The sequence below is a fragment of the Periplaneta americana genome, chromosome 6 (assembly GCF_040183065.1).
Source record: "Periplaneta americana isolate PAMFEO1 chromosome 6, P.americana_PAMFEO1_priV1, whole genome shotgun sequence".
Taxonomy (NCBI): Eukaryota; Metazoa; Arthropoda; class Insecta; order Blattodea; family Blattidae; genus Periplaneta; species Periplaneta americana.
This window is the reverse complement of record NC_091122.1, coordinates 37,307,038-37,327,745: the sequence shown is the minus strand read 5'-3', so window position 1 is coordinate 37,327,745 and position 20,708 is coordinate 37,307,038. Positions and strand designations below refer to the sequence as shown.

At 31.9% G+C, this 20,708-nt stretch overlaps 1 protein-coding gene across 4 annotated transcripts in view; it reads right to left on the bottom strand.

The window, feature by feature from the left end:
- The window catches only part of LOC138701218 (uncharacterized), a 115,207-nt gene that overhangs the window by 53,020 nt on the left and 41,479 nt on the right, over nt 1-20,708 (bottom strand). Inside the window, exon 1 of one of the 4 annotated variants that reach the window (XM_069827888.1) lies at nt 13,843-13,970. The exons of 1 other annotated variant lie outside the window; for it this stretch is intronic. In XM_069827888.1, the coding sequence (XP_069683989.1) occupies nt 13,843-13,857 (15 nt within the window). In that variant the 5' untranslated portion in view covers nt 13,858-13,970. Of the gene's footprint in view, nt 1-11,452; nt 11,556-13,842; nt 13,971-20,708 lie in introns of those variants that run through there. 2 more of the 4 variants (XM_069827890.1, XM_069827887.1) reach the window with 2 other exon arrangements.

The following is a 20,708-nucleotide window of genomic DNA, read 5'->3' as shown; positions in this document are numbered from 1 at the left end:
ATATAGGCCTATAAGATGACTCCGGATCATTTGTCACAAATTACTCGTCATATGTTTGATTCGTCACACATTACATTTTCGTCACAGAACTGTAGGTAACATACTACACACTTTGTCTCAGGATTGTAACGTTTTTATGACATTTATTTTTATATCCAAAACAATTGCATTATTTTTATTCTTATAATATCGCAAAACATTTACATGGTATTTATTGTTATAATATCGCAAAACATTTCCATAGCTTTTATTTCTATAATATTTCAAAACATTTCCATGATCCTTATTTTTATAATATTGCAAAATGTTTCCATTCTTCTTATTTTTATACTATCGAAAAATATTTCCATAGTTTTTATTTATCGCAAAACGTTTCCATGGTTTGTATACCGCAAAACGTTTCCAGAGTTTTTATTTTATAATATATCGCAAAACATTTCCATGGCTTTTATTTTTGTAATATCTCAAAACATTTCCATGACCCTTATTTTTATAAGTATTGCAAAATGTTTCCATGGTTCTTATTTTTATAATTTCGCAAAATATTTCCATGATTTTTATTTTTATATTATCGCAAAACGTCTCCATGGTTTTTATTTTTATATTATCGCAAAACATTCCCATGATTTTTATTTCTAGTATCGAAAAATATCTCCATGGTTTTCATTTTTATAGTATCGCAAAACGTTTCCATGGTTTTTATTTTTATAGTGCCGTAAAACGTTTCCATGGTTTTTATTTTTATAGCATCGCAGAACATTTCCATGGTTTTTGTTTTAATGGTATCGCAAAACGTTCCTATGGTTTTCATTTGTATAATGTAGGAAAACATTCCCATGGTTTTGATTTTATAATAACGCAAAACATTTCCATGAATTTTATTTTTATAATACAACAAAACATCGCCATGGTTTTTATTTTTAGACTATACCGCAAAACGTTTCCATGGTTTCAATTTTTTTAGTACCGAAAAACGTTTCCATAGTTTTTATTTTTATATTATTGCAAAACATGTTCATGTTTTTAATTTTTATAGTATCGCAAAATGTTTCCATGGTTTTTAATTTTATAGCACCGTAAAACGTCTCCATGGTTTTCATTTTTATAGTATCGCAAAATGTTTCCATAGTTTTTATTTTTATAGAGCCGTAAAACCTTTCCAAATTTTTATTTTAATAGTAGCGCAGAACACTTCTATGATTTTTGTTTTAACAGTATCGTAAAACGTTCCTATGGTTTTGATTTTTATAGTATAGCAAAACTTGCCCGTGGTTTTGATTTTTTAGTATCGCAAAACATTTCCATGAATTTTATTTCTATAATATAACCAAACATCTCCATGGTTTTTATTTTCGGACTATAGCGGAAAACGCTTCCATGGTTTTAATTTTTTAGTACTACAAAATGTTTTCATGGTTCTTATTTTTATAGTATCGAAAAACATTTCCATGCTTTTAATTTTTATAGTATCGCAAAATGTTTCCATGGTTTTTAATTTTATGGAACGTAAAACGTTTCCATGGTTTTTATTTTAATAATAGCGCAAAACACTTCCATGATTTTTATTTTTATAGTATCGCAGAACGTTTCCATGGTTTTTATTTTTAGAGCATCGCAGAACTTTTGCATGTTTTTGTTTTAATAGTATCGTAAAATGTTTCTATATATTTTATTTTCTATAGTATCGCAAAACATTTCTTTCTCCTGGATGAAATGAAAATTATTGCTGATAACCATATCGAATCTTTAAACGGCAATATATATATATATATATATATATATATATATATATATATATATATATATAGAAAATAGATATCCTTGTGACGTATCGTACTCACGTGACGAAAAGCTCTGTGACAAACAAATTGTGACGAATCATTACGTTGAGGAAACGTTAGTGTTGAAAATCCCTAGACCCATATAAGATACGGGCAAAATCAGTCCAATAGCCTAAGTAGTTCACAGACGGGCGAACAGACAGACAATGTAAAATCAAACTTTCAGTAGAAGACTTTCTAAATACGAGTAAGTGCCGTACAATATACATCTGTAATCTTCATAATACTCACATTAGAAATAAGTATACAAATTTACTTTTATAATGTTTCTGAAATGTGTTTTCTTAAGTATGCATTTGGTTACTCAATAAAGAATCATCTAAAAAACACCAAAAAGAATAGCAAATTATCACTTGCTAAATGCTATTATAGGCCTATATCAATGTGTAACTAATTGGAAAGAACATGTGCTATGGCTGGGTTCAAACATTTTATTAACTTAATTATTGTCACATTGCGGTAGGATTACAAGTAGAAGAAATGTTAGACGATCCAGTAACATTGGAGAGGCCCATTTCAAAAAGCATTTTAACATTATGTTTGTCTTTGTGTACTAGAACGTAGGCCTATCTAAATACCCAAGTTTTGCATGCATGATACTAATATCCTTACGTAATTTAAATGTGATCAAAGAAATCCCAAGTTGAAAGTCACTAGAAGACAAAATTCCTTGTACTTTAGACCTGGTTGAAAAGTGCTTGTGTTCAATTGTGAGCTGTAAAAACAGCCGCGTCGGATTCGTACAGAGATTGATGGGGACCTGCGAAACTGGTGTACGTCTTCCCACAACTTTCTTTCCATGGATTATAAAGCTGGAATTTTACTATATTTTTTTCTTTCCAAGCTTCAGTGGGCATGAAGTAAGGTGGGACCGCCAGGTTATACACTATTTTCGATTTGGATATTTTTTGTATATGTGTTTGAGAGATGGGTCATGGATTTTCCCACACAAATCAAGTTGCCTTGGGAAAAATATTATGTTATTGTTAAACGTACTAGTAACTTTGGAAAGGACCTTTGCAAGTACTATGAAGGTTGCATAAACATGAGAAAATTATCCTTACGTCAGGGATGAACGTTTCTTGTATTCTCACACAAAGACAGCAATTTACATTACGAAAATTGCTCGGAAGAGAATACTTGATCATCATGTTGCACATTGTTTAATATATAAACGTCCTAAAAGAATACATAAAACAAATTGTTCATAAATAATTACCACTCTTTATTCTTATCATTGTTGAATTACTCATGTAATGCGGAAAAAAATGTTTCATGGTTTACTGTCGTCATTATATGGAATTCATTGGACATGAGTAATATGAAAGCAGTAATTTATCTAAAATGTTAATTTTTTATTTATTTATATATATATTTATTTATTTATTTATTTATTTAAATTTAAATATACAGAATAAAGAATATAATTACAAAACAAACAAGAGAAATAGAAATAAAATAATACAAGCAATATACAAAGAAGATACAGTAGTATTAACAAAATTTGAGACCGAATGAGCAGCGCTCGTGCTCGGTCATTCTACATTCTTGTCCGAAGTTCACTATACAGATATCATTATTGATACTTTTTCCAGATAATTATATTGTCTATCACAACCTAATTATTAGGAATGAGGTACTTTTCCCAGATATTTATATTATCTGTTGCATTTCATTTACTGGAATGAGATACTTTTCCCAGATATATATATTACCTATTACAAACCAGCTATTGGGAATGATATACTTTGCAAGATAATTATAGGCCTATTATCTATCATAACCCAATTATTAGGAATGAGATACTTTTTCCAGATATTTATATTATTTCGGAATATGTATGATAAGAACTTTCTTGTGTTAAATTTTAACGTACCTTGTTAACATGTTTCTACCTATTTTCGGTCATCTTCGGAACTGGTCGTTGTTGGTCTTGGCGCCTCGTTTCCTGTGTGGAGTCAAAAGAGTGTATGTGTTTTGAAATTGAGTTGTGTGTTGAGAATATCGTTGGGATGTGTTTTCGTGTGTCTGTACATTTCATATTGTTCTAGTGCGTTGAGTCTTTGGCTTTTTGGTTGGATGTGCAGTATTTCCATGTCTGTGTTGATGTCTCTGTAGGCATGGTTGGCATTTGTGATGTGTTCTGCATATGTGGAGGTGTTTTGTAATTTTGTTATGGCTGTGATGTGTTCTTTGTAACGTGTTTGAAATGATCTGCCTGTCTGTCCTATGTAGAAGTTGTTGCAGGTGTTACATTTGAGTTTGTAAACGCCTGTGTGGTTGTATTTGTTTGTTTGTGTGTTGATATGTTTTTGTAGAGTGTTATTTGTTCTGTATTTATATTATCTATCACAATCCGGTTACTGGGAATGAGATACTTTTCCCAGATATTTATAATACCTATTACAAACCAACTATTGGGAAATCACAACCCAATTATTAGGAATGAGATACTTTTCCCAAATATTTATATTATCTATTACAATACGGTTATTGGAAGTGAGATACTTTTCCCAGATAATTTATTCTATGTTATCTATCGCAACTAAGTTATAGGAAATGAAATATTTTTCCTATATATTAGGAATGATATATTTTTTTCCAGATAATTATATTATTTATCACAATCCAGTCATTCGGAATGAAATACTTTTCCCAGATATTTATATTATCTATTACAATCCGGTTATTGGAAGTGAGATACTTTTCCCAGATAATTTATTCTATGTTATCTATCACAACTAAGTTATAGGAAATGAGATATTTTTCCTATATATTAGGAATGACATATTTTTTCCAGATAATTATATTATTTATCACAATCCAGTCATTCGGAATGAAATACTTTTCCCAAATATTTATATTATCTATTACAATCCGGTTATTGGAAGTGAGATACTTTTCCCAGATAATTTATTCTATGTTATCTATCACAACTAAGTTATAGGAAATGAGATATTTTTCCTATATATTAGGAATGACATATTTTTTCCAGATAATTATATTATTTATCACAATCCAGTCATTCGGAATGAAATACTTTTCCCAGATATTTATATTATCTATTACAATCCGGTTATTGGAAGTGAGATACTTTTCCCAGATAATTTATTCTATGTTATCTATCACAACTAAGTTATAGGAAATGAGATATTTTTCCTATATATTAGGAATGACATATTTTTTCCAGATAATTATATTATTTATCACAATCCAGTCATTCGGAATGAAATACTTTTCCCAGATATTTATATTATCTATTACAATCCGGTTATTGGAAGTGAGATACTTTTCCCAGATAATTTATTCTATGTTATCTATCACAACTAAGTTATAGGAAATGAGATATTTTTCCTATATATTAGGAATGACATATTTTTTCCAGATAATTATATTATTTATCACAATCCAGTCATTCGGAATGAAATACTTTTCCCAGATATTTATATTATCTATTACAATCCGGTTATTGGAAGTGAGATACTTTTCCCAGATAATTTATTCTATGTTATCTATCACAACTAAGTTATAGGAAATGAGATATTTTTCCTATATATTAGGAATGACATATTTTTTCCAGATAATTATATTATTTATCACAATCCAGTCATTCGGAATGAAATACTTTTCCCAGATATTTATATTATCTATTACAATCCGGTTATTGGAAGTGAGATACTTTTCCCAGATAATTTATTCTATGTTATCTATCACAACTAAGTTATAGGAAATGAGATATTTTTCCTATATATTAGGAATGACATATTTTTTCCAGATAATTATATTATTTATCACAATCCAGTCATTCGGAATGAAATACTTTTCCCAGATATTTATATTATCTATTACAATCCGGTTATTGGAAGTGAGATACTTTTCCCAGATAATTTATTCTATGTTATCTATCACAACTAAGTTATAGGAAATGAGATATTTTTCCTATATATTAGGAATGACATATTTTTTCCAGATAATTATATTATTTATCACAATCCAGTCATTCGGAATGAAATACTTTTCCCAGATATTTATATTATCTATTACAATCCGGTTATTGGAAGTGAGATACTTTTCCCAGATAATTTATTCTATGTTATCTATCACAACTAAGTTATAGGAAATGAGATATTTTTCCTATATATTAGGAATGACATATTTTTTCCAGATAATTATATTATTTATCACAATCCAGTCATTCGGAATGAAATACTTTTCCCAAATATTTATATTATCTATTACAATCCGGTTATTGGAAGTGAGATACTTTCCCCAGATAATTTATTCTATGTTATCTATCACAACTAAGTTATAGGAAATGAGATATTTTTCCTATATATTAGGAATGACATATTTTTTCCAGATAATTATATTATTTATCACAATCCAGTCATTCGGAATGAAATACTTTTCCCAAATATTTATATTATCTATTACAATCCGGTTATTGGAAGTGAGATACTTTCCCCAGATAATTTATTCTATGTTATCTATCACAACTAAGTTATAGGAAATGAGATATTTTTCCTATATATTAGGAATGACATATTTTTTCCAGATAATTATATTATTTATCACAATCCAGTCATTCGGAATGAAATACTTTTCCCAGATATTTATATTATCCATTACAACGCAACTATGAGATATTTGATTTTCCCAGATATGTACAGTTTGTTATTTATCCCAACCCAGCTACTAAGAATTAGATTCTCTCTTTAATTTTCTATAAGAATCTTAGCTCTTACAGAGTATTTTCCTCTTAAATATTTTTATTTCGATTGTTCTTCTAAAAGTGTTCATATTGTAGTTTTCACTTAAATGCAATGACAATCCATTTCAATGTTTATATGTTTGGTCATCATGTGGAAGAAACAGAGTCATGCTGCATGTATCTCGAATGACAGTACAGGGAAGCAGTTCCGCTATGCGTAACGGAAGTGGAATGTCCGACTGTTATCCAACCCTGGAACATTCGTGGACTACCAAGATGGAAACGCCTGTTCTCCGAGAATTCTGTCGTTTCTACAAGTTGGTGACAATGCACTATTGTTTCCCTCACGTAAGCCAATACGGAAACGATGCGACTACTTATGCAAGTTAATACGTGATTGCACCTAGTTTTTCTTTGAATATCTGTTTTCCTTCAAACATATATTATTTCACAATGTTGAATTTCCCTTTTAATTCTAGGAAGAATGCATTATTAAGTCATTATAAGGATATAATTGTAGACCTCAAAGTGTTAAAAAGTAAATATACATGTAAATATATGTATACAGAGTGTTTTCGGGCTAGTGTTACAAACTTTCAGGGATGATGGGGAAGGGCACATGTATCAATTTGAGATCAGGAACCCTGTTCCGGAAATGAGTGAGTCGAAAGTTACAAGCAAAAATAGTTGTGTGGAAATGAAATAATTTTATTCCTCTGTACACCTTATTTATGTGTATTTATCTGTACATCTTAGACATACTGTATTCATCTGACGTTGTTTACGTTGTCTACCTTCAGTATTCCGTTCAGTGCGCTGTCTGAAAGGTGGGGACTGGAAACTACACTAAAGCAATGCAGTTAGCGTAATGTGTAACGGACATTGTCGGTCCTGATATGCACGTCTGTAGACAGCAGTGTATGTGTACAAGTTGCAGTGTCCAGTCGATCAGTCCTAGTGAAATGGAGGAGTACACGAGAGCGGAATATGCAGACCTGATTTTAGAATACGGATGAGCCAATGGGAACAGTAGACAAGCTCACAGATTGTATCGGTGCAAGTACCCACGTAGGAGACATCCGGCCCATACCGTCTTTCCACGACTGTTCAAAAGGTTAAGGGAAGGAGGGCACGTGGTGCGAAATTACAATTCCATTTCCACACAACTATTTTTGCTTATAATTTTCGACTCAGTCATTTCCGGACCAGGGTTCCTTATCTCAAATTGATACATATGTCCTTCCCCATCATCCCTGAAAGTTTGTAACACCAGCCCGGAAACACCCTGTATAAACATTTAATCGCTTATAATTCAAAATTATTGAAATTAAGAGCTCACAGCCATAGCTCAGTCTGTTGACGATTTCTCACCAAACGGACCGAGTTCAGTCTCCGGAAAATCGCATGATATTTCTGATAATGAATCAAGTTCTACCACGACTTCAGCTATCCTTCTCCTTCTACCATCACTCCATTCTTGCCATATCATCACCCACAAACTTTAAAGAGACATCAAGTATATAACCTGTTAGCACAAAGGTTTGTGAGCGTGTCCTTTAAAAATCACTGTCCTCCAAGTCTGTTAACTTGAGTGATTTTTGTTTTTTAAATTATTCTGCTACTTGCTATAGGTTCAGTTGTTCTCAAAATATTCACATTATCATTCTTTTTATATTTTATTGAAATAGAACTTCTTCCCTGTGAAATTAACTCTATGAAGTATCTACAAATTTGGGATTATTATAAAACCCGCTTCTCTTTATGTCTCGGTAAAGCTTGTCCGTATTACTAGAAGCTCTATGCCTTTAATTATTTCAATTCTCATTTGTTTATTTAATGACAGTTTAACAGCATTTTATTTACTTTGAACAATAAGAAATCGTTAGAGAGGAAAAAACATCCCTGCCACACTAAGTTTTCCGAATTATATATACTGTTGAAGATAATCTCTTGGCCTTTCTTCGGAAGAAATGTTATCACTTATTTCTTTCGTAAATCCTGAATAACACCCTAAAATTGAAGGCATTGTACCGTTTCAGTTTCAGTACAATAGGAATGCGGGATATTCTTGAAATGAGGGTAGGAATGGGAACTAGCGCCTCAATAAACCCCAGGGAAAGTATGAGGTAAATAATTTTCATTAGAATTCCCTCACCAAAATTAGCTTCTCGCTTTCTCTCGTCCTCTCCTGCCCTGAGTGTTATCGTAACAAAATACATCACATTTTAAACACTTTAAAAATAATAAATGAATATTCTGGTGTCTGCTTTAAAAAAACTTTTACATCTGTCACTTCAATTAAAACATAATTTAGTCTACTGTGAATGCCGAGCGCATATTAAGATAGAATATGGGCATGAAGATAGCTATACATGTAATTTGATACAGTAAGTTAGATGGAGGTCACTAACTTGTTGTGTCCGCTTTAACACAAGAGAAAATACCATCAATAACCAATTTATAGAAGACTTAGTGGGACTCAGACATAGGCCTACTTTTGAAGTGGCGAGGAGAAATTCTTCGGGTGCTGCCAGCGAAATATCTCCAAATATAGATTTCTTATTAGTTCCCTTTCAAGCAGCTTGTAACATCTATAGCTTAGGGATTTAAATAATGCATCTAATGGTATTTCCTTCCACTCCATTAGAATAACTTGTATTTATTTGCTTTTCTATCTCTTTCTGCATTATGTCTAGTTGTTTCGTTCAAGAAAGTGTAGTTATGCTTTTCTTACGGACCTTACTTAAAAGTATTTTGAAATTGAACTCTATGATCAGCAGAATTTCATCAGGTAATGCAGTGAAGTTATGTGAGATATTCATACATGCTTACACTTTTATTATTATAGTTCTATTTCATAATGAGTACTTGTCTCTGTTATTCATGCATTTCCGACATTTCGACGAAATTATTATTCACACCCTAGCCTAAAAGAAAGTAAAAAAAAAACCAGAGATACAGGAATAACTCTCATACTTAAACGAATTTATAGACAATATAAGAAAAGAGATTCCAGGCATTACGGAAATACGTAGCATATAACTTTTGTGCGAGATCGTGCGTATTTGCTTGGTTTCCGCACAAAACCAATCCGCGGAAAGTCTAAAATTCCACATTCAGTATTCCCAACCTAACACACATAACAATTTCCCTCTTCTTACCGCTTAAGTGACATATTCATTTTACTGCTTTAGGCTTTTAACATATTATTTTTAGAGACGTTCAATATAGTAATAATTATAAATTGGAAACTTACCACTGCAATTTCACCTAAATTGCGTTGTTAATTATTGTTTTTAAATATTTGCAAAAATTAAGTAACCTCTACAACTCCACTAAATTTACTGCATTTGTGATGCAAGTAACATTAAGGAAGCCGTGAAAAAATCAACAAGATTCCAGACTCATCATAGACTGGGGAAAAACGAGACAGACGTATATTACGGCCTGCTGGAGTATAGTAAACACAGAAAACATTTTAAAGCAACAATGTTGAAGATAGATATTTTTGTTTTGCAAATTTGCCGTCATTGAACAGAAACCAAGATGGAGATTTCATTGCAACTAATTAGAAATTCCTCTTTCAGGTATGTAATAAACGATCTTCGCACAAAATAATGTACGATACACGAGCGGTATGTTTTCTTTCAATTCTCGGAAATTAAAAAAGCTCAATTACGTTTCGCTTTTTCAAACTTTTCCTCGAACATGAAAACTTCAACATACCGCTCTTGTAACGCATATTACTATTGCATATGAATAACAATTTCATAAAAATGTCGAGAATGTGTGAATGGATAGGGATGCTACTTTGAACAACTCTTGTAACAAAGATAAGTACTTATTATGAAATAAAATTGTGTGTATGCTATTATTAATCATAATTATATGAGTATAAATATGCGGGAAGTTATGGATCTATAATGACACAGTCTACGCCTGCCATGCAAACATGACTAATGTGCGTGTTCTCAGCCAGGAATCGAGCTGAACACTCTATAGAACAAAGGCCAGTTCGTTAACTAACGTTTGCATGGTCTCTGTATTTCTTGTCCCTAATGATCTACAATTTAATTAACATTTCTTTTGTTAGTTTTTCATTAGTAAGATATTATCGCTTTGATGTTTGAAAAATAACAAATTTTCCTTTGAGTTGTGACCAACCCTTCACCAGTTTGCTAGAACTGTAATAGTATATTACGAAACAAGGTTGAGAAGTGCTTTTTACAAAATTGAGAAAAAGTTTGAAAAACGAACAGAGCGAGTTTTTCAATTTCCGAGTTTTTGTAATGCACTTCAGAAACGAGTATTGTACAACATTTTTTGCACGATCATATTTTTAAAATTGCAAATACAATATATTTTGCATTGAAAATTTAGAGCAATATTATTCCAAATCCTTCTCAAAACTGCACTGTAATGGTAACTAAGTAACAATAAGTGCACTGTAATGGGTCTATTTCAGTATAGTTTTATGTTATGAAGAATGGTTTCCCTAGAAACAAGTTTCTGTGTGGGAATTATAACTTCCAAGGCCTAACAACAAAAGCTATAAATACAGCGAAAAACACGATCGTGCAAAAACAAGCTTTCTTTCTCGAGACTTCGCTTCCTCTATGTAAGTTATATTCTTTAGGAATTAGGGGTAAAAGTCCTGTTTACGGTCCTTAAGAGAACAAATTTACTACTACAAAATTCATAGAATATATTTGATTTTACTCGAACACAATAAAGTAACCACGCGAAATTATTGAGAATTAACATTTAATAACCACACAAAATAGTTTAAATAGAATATTTACCAATAACTTGTTCAGAGATAAGTGACAAAATTTAAGAATTAGACTACCTGAAATAATTGATGTAAGGTGCAAGAGTAACTACTTTAAAAATTACGTACCTACTTTGGTTTCGTTTACCACACAATAGTTTAACGCAGTGGTCATCAAAAGTACATTTCTGTGAGTAGCTTGCTGCGTCCAACCTCTTCCCGTAAGTTACGCCGTCTGTAAGATATGTTCCGTTTGTAGAGGGAAAACTCTCGTTCTCACACACATGTTTCGGTATTCCCCACAAATCTTTACGCAATTAGACGTGCTAAAAAGTTATGATTAGAATATCAGGAACTAAGAACCAATACAGGAATATATTATTTTTGTAGATTAATTAGGGCTTTCTCCAACTCGGTATTATTATTATTATTATTATTATTATTAATTTCTATGTTTCCTTATTTTAAATCTGCTATAATTTTTGTGTACCCATTCCTTATTGATTCATCTTTGTCTGTGTCACGATTAAGTGGTAGGTCTACATTTTTATTTTTTCAAAATACAAAAGTGTAAAATGGAATTATTGCGATGCTGTAAATAATATATTGGAGATTTTTGCAGAAATGCATGTTTTCAGTATCCTAATATCGAGAAAGTGGTTTTGAGAATGTCGTCTGTCTTTGTACAACGATTTCTCGTAAACGTTTGTTCAGATTTTGTTCATATTCAGTATTTAAATGTCAATTAATGTAGGAATTATGCAGATGGAAAACAGGCGTTGCATAAGTAGGTACACGGTAATACAATATAGGCTAGTTTTATTAATTACAAATGAGGATTACATATAATTTGTAGTTACGTGACATCAATCAACAATCGACATCAATTTAACTGCCTGATCGATTCGTTATCAATTGTACTTAATACAACTATATTGTATTACTGAATACCAACTTATGCACCACTTTGTATATTACTTTTAAGTCAAAATTTAAGGTGTGTTTTTTGAAATCAAAAACGTATAATAGCAGAGCACTTCAAGAATCGGCGAATATTTTCCCCATCTTTGTTTTGTGGTGAATAAACTGTCAAATGATATGGTTACTGTAAAGATACTTTTGATGGAAAAAGCCTTTTCCTAAAATAAATTAATTACTACATTTCGTTGTGGATTTAGTTATAATCTTTATTTCTCCGACGGCCGGACAGTTAATAGCGTCATATTGTTACTGGATTACTGTTCCTACTTACATTTCTTGCGCGTGAGTGAACCACGGAAATAAGATGTAATGCGCTTACTTTAATGCTTAATACAAACACTCTTAAATTCCGACTATCGTAAATATGAAACTATTAGAAATGATTACAATATAATAAAACGCACGTTTTGAACCCCCGACCACGAGCGTTGCTCATACGAGGGAAAATTTATTTAATTTCATTCTTTTTGTTTTAAATTTAATACGTCCATTACTGTTTAATGTACTGTATATAATAATTTTTAATGTATTTAACATATTTTTGTAATAAATGATTTACTGACTTCATGTAAATTTGTGCAAAATTAATTCCATGTGCTATATATATATATATATATATATATTTTATTGAATTACAAAAAATATGTTTCATGTTCAATCTAGAAAAGAAATCAACTGATTTGGATGAGTATTACAATATTTAATTCATTAATTTATTCTGAAAAATAAATTTAAAATAAACTATAGACAATAGGCCTATTATTTGCAACGGGATAAAACAGAATTGTTGCGAAAGTCGTAAAATGTATAATGAGAAACTGTATTTTATTTTTTTAAACTCATTTTTGCAACTTCTATTCTTCGATATTGTTGATATTCTAAATTTTGTATCCTTCTCTATTAAAACTGTGCTACGTTTGTTGATCTATCTTATTCGGTGCTAGTTTTTAAGTGGTTAGTTTTTTGTATATTAAAACATGTAAAATACTATTATAGATTTATTAATTTATCATACAGAATAATATCTTTAATATTGACAATATTAATATTTGAGGAGAAAAATTCGCTCCGGCGCCGGGGATCGAACCCGTCAATATTACAGATATTCTGTATGACAAATTAATAAATCTATAATATTCTCATAGCTGCAGTGCATATGTCTGTACAGATTACAGTGCACTTAACTGTGGAATCCCGGCCAAACAAGTCACTCATCTGAGTGCGCTCCTAGTATAATGGCAGTTGACATTGGACATATACGTCAACATATATACCTAACTTGGAGTCAGGCCACAAAGGGAAACATTGAAGGAGGAGAATTGGATCCGGTGCCGTGGATTGAATTCGGCGTAGCTCAGTGGTCAGAGTGCTTGGTACGTAGAACCAAGGACCCGGGTTCGATCCCCGGCGCCGGAGCGAATTTTTTTCCTCAAATGTTAATGTAAAATACTGTTTAGAAACACTATTAAAATTAATTTCATATGAAGTTATATATTACAAACAGTTTTTAGAAGTTTTCATGTTCTTGCTTTACTTACTGTGTAGAACTCCATTGTGTTGTCCGTTTCTTGGATTCTGGATGAAGAATGCTATTACGCCTTTACTGGTTTCTTACCAAATGAGCACGCATTTTCGTGCATGAGCCTAATCGCTACTTTGAATATGTGAGCTGGCTGACATCAGTTGTCGCTTCACGACTCTTGTGACTGTCTGGCTTCGTGCTCACGAATAATTTTCTCCCTTTGTTTTCAGTACCATGTTAGGACGGACATTTGAGGATGTCCATAGTCTTTTGTTTCACGGATTTTCATCTGTATAGAAACGAAAGTAATTTGCATTCTGAGACTGAAACAAGTTCGAGTTCAGCGTCGCACACAATGCATAACGACACGATCATGATAACGGATGCACTTTCTGAAAACTTCGTTAGCAAGTAACAATGGGAGCTTTTACACGAAGAAGAAGTGAATGCCACTTTTATTATTTTCTTATACATCTACGTGAATGTTCTTGAAGCACGAACTTTTCAGGAAAGTAAAGAAATTACGAGTCACTGATATTAAACGTACGATTACGTCGCTCGTGCGTTTGGTTTTGAAAGGGGCGCTGTCTAAAATCGTTACAGAGGACAATTGCGGTTTCATAACTGTATTGTTGAGTATTTTATGCATGCTTTTGTTGCAACTGAGCTGTATAATAGTTCATACAGACAGAGAAAAATAAAACACTTATTTATCATTTTACAAACTCGTTCTACTAAAATCTACATGAAAAATTAGATTTAATCTATGAGTTGAACATTACCATATGGTAGAACTACAGTCTAGTATATACAGTCGCGAAGCTCAATACGTAGTAAATATGCAAACATTAGATAGTTGCTCACCACTAGGATCGCTAATATCGCCTCATTACAGGCAATGCAAAATAGTACCGTTACAATCTATTATTTCTAGCACCCTCAAAACTCAAGCTTCGTGACTGCATATAGTAGACTGTGGTAGAACCTCGATAATCCAAACCACAATAATCCGAACTCGCTACCGAATATATGTATAACACAGGAAAGCACAGAAATCGAGACTGGAAAAGAAAATCCAATGAAGCTCCTAACATCTTTTTATATCTATAATAGTGAACAAAGTATTTTTTTTAAGTTCAGGTAGAATAATTCCATATATTTGATAATTTTAACTACTTGATAACCAGTCTCAATTACTTCGGATTATTGACCTCTATGTTCGGATCAAGCTGGGAAAACTGCCGTTGGCAGATTATTTTGATCAAATCTAGGTTAGGACGCCTAATAGGCCTATTTTCCAGGGCCCAAAAAAAACTTTTCTTGTGATTATATTAACGTTTTCATATCTTTGAAAATGACATTTAGATTCAGCATACCTGATTTGGCACAATGACGCTTATTACTTGGACAGTGATTTCTACAGCTACATCTAATGAAGCCTTGCTTGGATTGAGACTAAATAAATAATAATTTAATATAACATTCCAATAAAGTACGTAAATAATAATAAATCAATAAATTAACAAAGTACAATTTTAATGAACTTAAATTGATAGTTATTTTAAAACCAACAAAAATAAAAAAATAATTAAAAAGTATTTAATATAACTTGTCCCGCTTAATATTTATATCAATAAAATAAAAAAATAGGTAGAAATAAAATATCAATATATGAATTAAATTCATTTCTTGAAATGATACTGCTGCAACCATACTTAAGCTAACTTGCTTATCGGGAACATCGTTGATATTCACGAACTGTTCATCTGTTATACTTGAAATTCGAGTTCCGGAAAACTGACCCCGGAAAACAGAAGTCCAGAAAATCTTGTTGGAAGAATGCGTCCGAAAAATCGGAGTTCAGAATTGAGACTATAATTTCGAGCTTTGGATGATTTCAATTTGTACAGACCTAACTTTGGCTGTTTGATAAAGGCCAAAGTCCGAATTTCGGGTTTCGACAAATCGTCGTTGATTTTATTAAATCTCCTGTGTGACAATGCTGAGCATAATTTTTCAAGAGGAAGAAAAAATTATTTAAACATCAATTGGCCTACACTGATCCCCGATATGTCCATCATATTCACCAATGTTTTCTACCAAATTATCTAATATTCTTCTAATAGGCCTATTGATATTTAATTACTTTTTTCTTTCTCCTGAAAAAAAAGCATGCTCTGTACTGTCACATAGAAGATTTCATTAAAATTAACGATGAAATATTTGACGTCCAGACCTAGGTTTCGTCAAAATAAACGCCCGGCCAATGACTGTTTGCGTACATTGTTTCCAACATACTATATGAAAACTACAGCCATATGATTTATTATGACACAGGCTTTTGTGAGATCCATATTGTGTAGAAATTGTTCACCACAATTACAGCAGCAGATCTCAAAGAGCCACACTTTTTCTTTTGCCTTTTAATGTTCAGACCTTCAGAGCCTGTGCGAGTCTCAGAACTGGTCCAACCATTGCTTCTCAGGTCGTCCAACAACTTTTACATTCTTCCATCTGCAATAAAATGCTTGCTCGGGATGTCTCAAATTACTCATTCTTTGAACATATTTCCATTTTAACTGGTGATAATCATACACTATATTATTTATTCCAAGCTTTCTCTAATTTTTTGTTGGAAATTCTATTCCTGCGCGTTACGCCAATTAGTGGTTTGAAATTACGATATGTTATTTTCAAATTCGAAAATAAGACCATTGTTACTACCAAAATGAAAATATAGGTATTTAATTGTATCAGTCTATGACTGTATGCAAATATACTTGCTCCTCATTAAAAATCAAATACATTTTATCGGTTATTTAACAGTGCTGTATTAACTGCTCTGTTATCTAGCATCGGTAGAATTGATAACAACGGAGTGATATTTAGTGAGACGAGCCCGAAGTTTTGCCATGACATTACCTAACACTCGCCTTACAGTTGGGGAATCTCGGAATAAATTCAAGCATATATCTGTACAATTAGGATTCGAACCCATGCCGAGCGCAGACTCCAGATCGTTAATCCTGAGCTACACAGGTGACTAAAGTTATATTAATTACAAACGAAAAGCGAGAATTCAGAATAAATTTTGTAATATAAATTGCAATTGTAAGATTATTTTAACCTTTCTCGATTTATTTCTTACTTTGGTCGTTAATTTTATTTCTTCATAATCCTTCATATTACCAATTAAATTTCATGAAAAACATAATGTAACTGAAACTCATGTGGTTTCTTGGAATTTGAAATAAAAAACATAACATGTGTTGTTACTTTTGAAGAAAATGGATATTTCCATTTTTTTTCTGTGAAAGTATTGAAGATAGGAATTTACAGTTACCCTGGTTCTAACTACTAGACTAATATAAACACAGACTGCAACTGAGAAAACTCTGTTAATCCAAGAATGAAATGTTACGTTGTCTTGTGCCCTATCCGCTTGGTTTGTCACTCGAGGAAAGTTATACTACGGTCACTAACTGTCAATTAGTCGCTCTCTGTGTTCATCAGTTCTATCTTTCGATACGCTGTTGTTCTATAGTTCCATGACCTCAAGTAACGATACTGTAATCAACGCCTTCACGCGAAAACACTTGGAGCTTGCCATGTCTTGTCTGTTGAAAACTTGTACCCTTTTGAACAAGAGAAAAATATGCCCTGCTGAGTGATGGAAGAAACTGCGAGTTGAAAATCCTCGGGAACTTCACGGAAAAGCTAAAGAGGAAGTGCAAACTAGAGAATATTGTAAATTTGATAATCAAAATAAATTATGGAAAGGAGACGTAAAAATGTACTACTTATGTCATCACAAGAGATGACTTTCTGCCGGAAAAGTGAATTGAACCACAAACCGCTTGTATTGAATTGTATTGTATTGTATTTATTAACATTCCATGGTATTCATACATTGTTTCACAGCTAGAATATGGAACAAGTCAAAAAACTTAATACTACTGAAAAATCTTAATTTATAGTCACAGTCTAGTTGAAATATATTATAAAGAAGAGGTTTACAATATAGTCTACTAGTACAACATAAAGTTTTAGTATCAATTTCATGAAGCGTTGTTGAATATCATGAATTCACCTACAGAATAGAAGGCGTGAGAAATTAGGTACTTCTTTAATTTGGCCCTAAATAATCTTATATTCTGAGTTTCGTTTTTTTATATCGATAGGGAGGCTATTAAAATTTTTACTGCCGTATAACGCGCTCCTTTTTGATAGCACGATAGACTTGCCGATGGAGTATGAAAGTCATTTTTGACCCGTATTTGTGCTATGAACTATTGAATTAGTTACAAAGTTTTCACGATTACATACGAGGAAGATTATTAATGAAGAATATACTGACAAGCCATGGGCATTATTTGTAGTGTTTTTGAAAATAGTCCTACACGATTCCCGAATTTGGCACCTACTATTATTCTAATATATTTTTTTTTGCAGTAGAAATGTACTGTTACTATCTATGAAATTTCCCCAGAATTTTTTCCAAAACTTATTACCGATTGGAAGTATGCAAAGTATATTATTTTTAAGGTAGTGATATTTACTATCTTTTTCATAGATCTAATAGCAAAACATGCTGAAATTAGCTGGGGGGTAATTTCTTTAATATGATTTTTCCAGTTTAACACATTATCGATTTTAAGCCAAGAAAATTGATTGTTGTTGTTTCTAATAGGGACCTATTGTTAATTATTGCTCTTGAAATTTGCGAGGTTGAATTTGGACAGGATTTAAATTGAATTATGTCAGTTTTGTTACAATTTAATACTAATTTATTGACTGAGAACCAATCACTTATTTTTAAGAGAATTTCCTTCATTGAAGATTGGAATGTCTTGGATTTATTGACTGTAATTACTCTACTTGTGTCATCTGCAAATAATATGGGATGACCTACATCTTTTATTAGGGGAGGCAAGATCATTTATGAACACTAGAAAAAGTAGGGGACCTAATATTGATCCTTGAGGAATTCCATTATTAATAGCTTGGTTTGGATAAGGGCACGCGCTGTCCAATGAACCATAGAGGCGAGCATATAACTGACATTGGTAATTTTAGTTTATATTCGTTCAAGAAACTGACACTTTATATAGTAATTCAATTTTAAGAGTAAGTTATTAGGATACCTAGAAATAAACATTCAGCTCATATAAAGTGAAAGATATCGCAATATTCTACATTTTATAAATTGAATTGAAGCTGGTATCAATGTGTAAACATCAAACAATTCCATTGCATTCTAATCGAAGAAAATACTCGAATCATACACAAAAAAAAAACAATGGCTTCAAAGAAACTTTTTTTTGTTTGCATAGATTGATATTATGTGCAATAGCTTTGGCAGATGAATGCAGAAATAACGATCAGTAGTTAATTAAGAGGTAATGTTGACAATTGATCTTACGCCCTTCCTCTGTAAAAATGAATTCTCTGTAAAGATTGCAGCACGAGGAACATTTAAATAATATTCTGTGAATATTCGTAATTCGTGACACACGAATCGTAGATTTGAACATCATGAAGGCTTGTTCGATATGAAAATTAATGCCATTCTTAGTCAGAAACATAACTCATCAGAAGTCCCTCTTCCCATGAGAACTGCGTATGTGTTTATCAATACGTTTCAAACAGGAACGTGAACATAAACTGTGTAGTTTGTCTAACGAACGAATGCAGATGGAAAAATTAAGAACTGATTGTTGTCCATGTGACAACATGAAAAAGTTCTAGCAACGTTATCCGAGGTCTTAACTGTACTTGTAACTCATACAAGCTATATACTGCAGACAGGATTATTGTGGCAAAATGGTTATTTATGTGACGTGTGTAAATTGGAACTTTTTTGCATGAGTGGAAAGATTCGTAGGCTCGTACTGAAATTACACGAGTGCAAAAGTTTCCACGCCAAATCGAAATTGCATACCATAATTTTATTTATTACTGCAAAAAAAGACATCTTCTAGAAAACTTATTCTACTCTCATAAAAACATATTCTGTCCAAAGAGTACAGAATCTCTGGAAGGCAATAAAAGGTCAAGAATTACTTTTAAAATTTATGTAAATAAGTTATTGTTTCTGTGGTGAAAGTGATACAGACCCTAATATCACAGTCTAGTATATACAGTCGCAAAGCTCAATACGTAGTAAATATGCAAACATTAGATATTGCTCACCACTAGGATCGCTAATATCGCCTCATTTCAGGCAATGTAAAATAGTACCGTCACAGTCTATTGTTTCTAGCACCCTCAAAACTCAAGCTTCGTGACTGTATATAGTAGACTGTGCTAATATACTGTATATTACGGTAGGACAGGCCATGAAGTGTGCGATAATAGTTATTTATGCAACAAGTGGATAACCTTGATGATTATGGCATGAGTGAATTTTCACGAGTGTCATAATAAGATTATCCACGAGTTGGATACAACAATGTATGGCATCTTAGCGTTAAAATTGTAGGAAATAAATTATTAAATAATTCGGCATCCATAGCCGACAAAGTCTTCATATGTTCGTATCGATTAGTTGCGCCTGTCATTGGGATTGAATAAAGAGAAATGGATTATCTTGCAGGTATTACAAACTCTAGTTATACCTTAGGTAGGCCCCTATCAAATTTTATGTTACAAATGTTCCCTTTTTTTTGTTAAAATAGTTTCTCTGAACACAGAACTGTTTTTTGTGATATTACAAAAGTGAAACAAAATTGTTAAAGATTGCAAATAAATATGTTGTTTGATTTTAAAGAAATAAACGTTAATTATTTAAGCACAATTGATAGTACTAATGTACAAAAATTGTCAAATAAATTAAAAAAATAAATAAATAAATGAAGCTATTGTAGACAATAACGATAAGTA